Raw genomic sequence first — 4,381 nt, 5'->3', positions numbered from 1 at the left:
CGGAAAAATTTCAACAGAAAAGCGGGAAAAACGAAGCCATCTGGTGGCGAAACGGAGTTCGCCGAGTTTGCTAGTTACCTATATATTAGCGATCTATATATATTATGTTTTATTGCATTGAGATGAGGGGTTCGTTGTGCAGCATTTTAACTTGAAGTTGAAGCCTTAACCATGAATTCATATTATATAAAGACGATTCATTTCTGTTTAGAATTTTCCCATGAGTTGGACAGACAGAGCAGAAAATGGCACATACATCGGTTATGGAGTAGCATTCGAAATTATTGAAATACTACAGAAAAAGTTCAATTTTACTTACGAAGTTGTCGTTCCGGAGAAAAATTTCGTATTTGGCAAGGGAAGACCAGAAGAGTATCTTATTGGACTTCTCAACACTAGTGTAATTATTATTTGTTATTGTTCCGTATTCGTTTTAAATATAACCTGAATCGTTAATTAATTTATTTTCACTCAAATATTGTATTTAACATATTTAATGGTATATTATATATAAGTATTTTCATTCAATTATTACATCTATAACAGAAAATCGATATGGCAGCTGCTTTTATCCCAACCCTTAACAACTACGACAGATTCGTACAATTTTCGCCGATTTTAGACGAGGGGACTTGGATGATGATGTTAAAACGTCCAAAGGAGTCAGCTGCAGGGTCGGGTCTTTTGGCCCCATTCGATGAAATGGTTTGGTAATTAGAATTCAATTCGATTCTCTCTTCAATTATAACGACTATAGAGAAGGTAATGCTAGTGATTGTAGGGCAAGTTGCATGTCTAGTGAGATCTCTTCGTTGCCATCTTTCGTTAAGATTCGTTTAATTTACTCTTATGAATAACTGTTTTGATCAGATTTACCTGGTAATTCAGTTTAATTATATCCCTAAGAAAATCACTATTGTTGTTATTTTCTATATTTATAGAATTGCCATAGCCCATCTAGGGTTACGACGATTATTACAAATAATCACGTATCTGAATCTGCTCAAAATATGTTTATGTACATATGATTTTCTTTATTACGTATCTGAATTTTTTTTTCTGTAGGTATTTGATCCTCATTGCCGTAGTGGCGTATGGGCCATGCGTTACTTTGCTAACTCGTTTACGCAATAAGTTAATGCCTGACGACGAGAAGTACATACCAATATCTCCTAGCATTTGGTTTGTATATGGAGCATTTATCAAGCAAGGAACATCATTATCTCCAAACGCAAGTAAGGACTTTAACGTTGATGCATATTTGTGCATTTGAAGCTACAACTTTATATACAACTTCAAATGGGTACATTAATATACAGTAATATCTTTAAAGACGGTTTGGACTTAGGAGGAATCTCTTAGTACGAATTTAGAGGTAAAAAATTCTGTTGATAGAGCTTTGGGACACGGTTACAAGGTTTCTACGCTTATTACAAGGTAATGCACAGTTTTCAAGAAAATAACAAATAAAAATTAATCTTCAAAACGGGTAAAGCCCGTAAAAAAACGTTAAATAGGCGTTGGGCATGACGGCGCGAGCAGGGGCACAGCGGGAAGTTAGAGCTGTAAAAAATATCCAATTAGGTGCACCTGATTTGATTTGATGATTGATAGTCTGTGAAAGACGGAGTCAACGACAAAATTTTAAGATATAAAAAATCGAAAACCAAGAGTGGTGAATGCATTTGAAAACTAACCTAAGCCTTAAGTATTATTGTAAAGAGCGAAACCAGAACCGAGTTTTCTGGTACAACCTATTAAAAAAAAACTTACACATCGTTGGTAAAGATCGGTCACCATAAAATCGTTTGGATTCCGACTTTCGATCTTTAGTTAGCGCCTGATAAAAATCTCGTAATATACTGATATAAACTATACGTGTGTTTGTAATACTTTAATACATAGTAGGTACCTTTATGGTCAAAAGTAAAAATTCGCTTATCCTATATGAAATGAAGAAATTAGGTCGCGTTATATTTCCATAAAAGCATAACAATCAGTCGTCCATTATATCGGTAATGGTTAGTCATTTATCACTTTGTGGTTACGCCTATAACGATACAAACAGTTTGTTTCAAATTTCAATAAAATATAGTAATTTACTTACATTACATAGCTAAACGTTTAAAGATCACTGAATATATGACATGGACCATAAATACATAAGGACATCTTCACTAATATTGTTAATGCGAAAAACCATGAGATTTTTGTGTGTGAAGACACTTAGGAGGCGCGATATAAAGGATACTATAGGAAACATTACATTCTCATAGGATGAGCCGATGTGATATAAATAAAACTTTATGTAGAGAAAAAATATAAAAAATCGAGACCTTGTAAAATCTAAATGTTATTCACTATATTCGCTTACGCTTGTAGTCAAATAGTAGTTAGTGTTCATGAAATGTACATGTACCTTATTATCAAAGATAATAAAATCATGTACATCATTGATTGCTCTATAACTATCTTAAACGACAGGTTGTTACTATCCAGTTTTATGTTATCCGTGGTACTATCTAAAATTTCAAATTATCTTCTCTTATAGACACCACTCGAGTACTGTTTGCAACTTGGTGGATTTTTGTGATCCTGTTATCTGCTTTTTATACAGCGAACTTGACAGCTTTCCTCACTCTCTCCAAATTTACCTTGGAGATCGAAACACTTCAAGATTTGTACAAGAAAAACTATCGCTGGTTTGCTACTGAAGGTGGAGCTGTTGAATATGCTGTTAAAAATGTTGGTAATTTTTTAATTTTCGAATATTTGCGTTTTGAATTTGTTTTACAATATATGAACAATAAATTATTAAGCTAGTTTTAAATTTTGTAAAAATGCTTTATACAAATACTAATTAACTTATAAAAAAACAGAAACCAACAATATTTCGAGTTAAAAAAAATACAATGCACCTATTTTTAAAGTCTGTAGCGTCCCTTGATAGGAGCATTTTGTTTTATCCAGACAGACGAAAGCCTGCATTTTCTGAGCAAAATGATTTCAAACGGCCGTGCAAAATTTCGTTCAGTAAGCGAAGATAGCGAATACTTATCTTACGTATCTGAAGGCGCTGTATTAGTCAATGATGGGACAGTAATAGACTATTTGATGTATTTTGACTACCTGGAGAAGACAAAACAGGGTGTACCGGAGGCTGAGAGGTGTACGTATGTTGTTGCTCCTGGCGCATTCATGGAAAAGAGACGTGCGTTCGCGTTTCCGAAAAATTCTACGTTGAATACATTGTTTACACCTGTGTTAGTAATCATGCTCAATACTTTTGTGTTTTTTAGCTTACTATAAAGAATTTAAATCAACGTTCTTTTTAAATTAATGATACATAAAAATATAGATTCAGTGGGTATACTCACTTTTTGTTTGTCTTATGTAATAGGTACCTTTATTGTTCCGTTCCGTTTTCAGTATGCATATGATAATATACAGCGGTATAATAAAATATTTAGAGCGTAAAACACTGCCCGATACCAAAATATGTCCCCTGGATCTTCAGTCTAAAGACCGTCAGCTAAGAAACAGTGATCTACTGATGACGTATTATATAATGGCCGTTGGTTTAGCTACTGCGGTATCCGTGTTCATTGGCGAGGTAAGTTGCATTACGAATATAAGGCCATAATCTACTAAGTAGATTAGAATATCAAACGCTTCAAAATATGGTGATCTGAATATGTGTGGATAAAAAAAGGAGACAAAATATATTCGCCTTCCTTAAAAATCCTAGATCGACCTGATGATCCTAGATGATCTCTATCATATTTCTTCATGAGAGATTAAAGTAAAGCAAGAAAAAACTAAGCCAAAGTGACAATTACAAATACACTCAGTGTTGACACAGGAAATGTATTGTATTGGTTACAATTAGCATTTTATTTCATAATACTTGTTACAGATTTCCTTTAAACGGTACGGGATACTCAAATACAAAGGTAAACGTTTAAAACTTGTTCGAAAGAAGTTAACACCTACCCAAAACTTCAAGTTCGACAACACCCGACCACCGCCTTACGAGTCTTTATTCGGCAAATCTAAAAAAGGAGCCGAATCAACCAAAAAAATAATCAACGGTAGAGAATATTGGGTGATAAGCAAAGAGAATGGCGAAACAAGACTTATCCCAGTGAGAACACCATCTGCACTTTTATATCGTTAACACAGATAATATAATACTATTCTAGTCGTTGGTAATCGATTTTTCGGAATTTTGTCGATCTTATGTTTTATCTGTGAGTATATCGTCATAAATTGTATTTATTATCTGTTAAGAATAGCAATAATCAATATTTATTTCTTGTTGGATTTATCAATGTAATTGTATAAATTGTCAATAATAAAGGGTATAAATTAAAAAGCTTGA

General features: G+C 33.4%; 1 protein-coding gene across 1 annotated transcript in view; it reads left to right on the top strand.

Moving 5' to 3' along the window:
• LOC119833367 (glutamate receptor ionotropic, delta-1) overlaps window positions 1-4,253 on the top strand; it is a 7,205-nt gene extending 2,952 nt beyond the window's left edge. The window contains exons 3-9 of the mRNA XM_038357352.1: window positions 212-400; window positions 547-710; window positions 1,066-1,235; window positions 2,552-2,745; window positions 2,971-3,263; window positions 3,430-3,613; window positions 3,917-4,253. Coding sequence (XP_038213280.1) covers window positions 212-400; window positions 547-710; window positions 1,066-1,235; window positions 2,552-2,745; window positions 2,971-3,263; window positions 3,430-3,613; window positions 3,917-4,177 — 1,455 coding nt within the window. The 3' untranslated portion in view covers window positions 4,178-4,253. The remainder of the gene's footprint in view (window positions 1-211; window positions 401-546; window positions 711-1,065; window positions 1,236-2,551; window positions 2,746-2,970; window positions 3,264-3,429; window positions 3,614-3,916) is intronic.
• The last annotated feature ends 128 nt before the right edge of the window (window positions 4,254-4,381 follow it).

Source organism: Zerene cesonia, chromosome 17, assembly GCF_012273895.1.
Source record: "Zerene cesonia ecotype Mississippi chromosome 17, Zerene_cesonia_1.1, whole genome shotgun sequence".
Taxonomy (NCBI): Eukaryota; Metazoa; Arthropoda; class Insecta; order Lepidoptera; family Pieridae; genus Zerene; species Zerene cesonia.
Note: the sequence above shows the minus strand (reverse complement) of the source record. Positions and strands in the feature narration are given on the sequence as shown.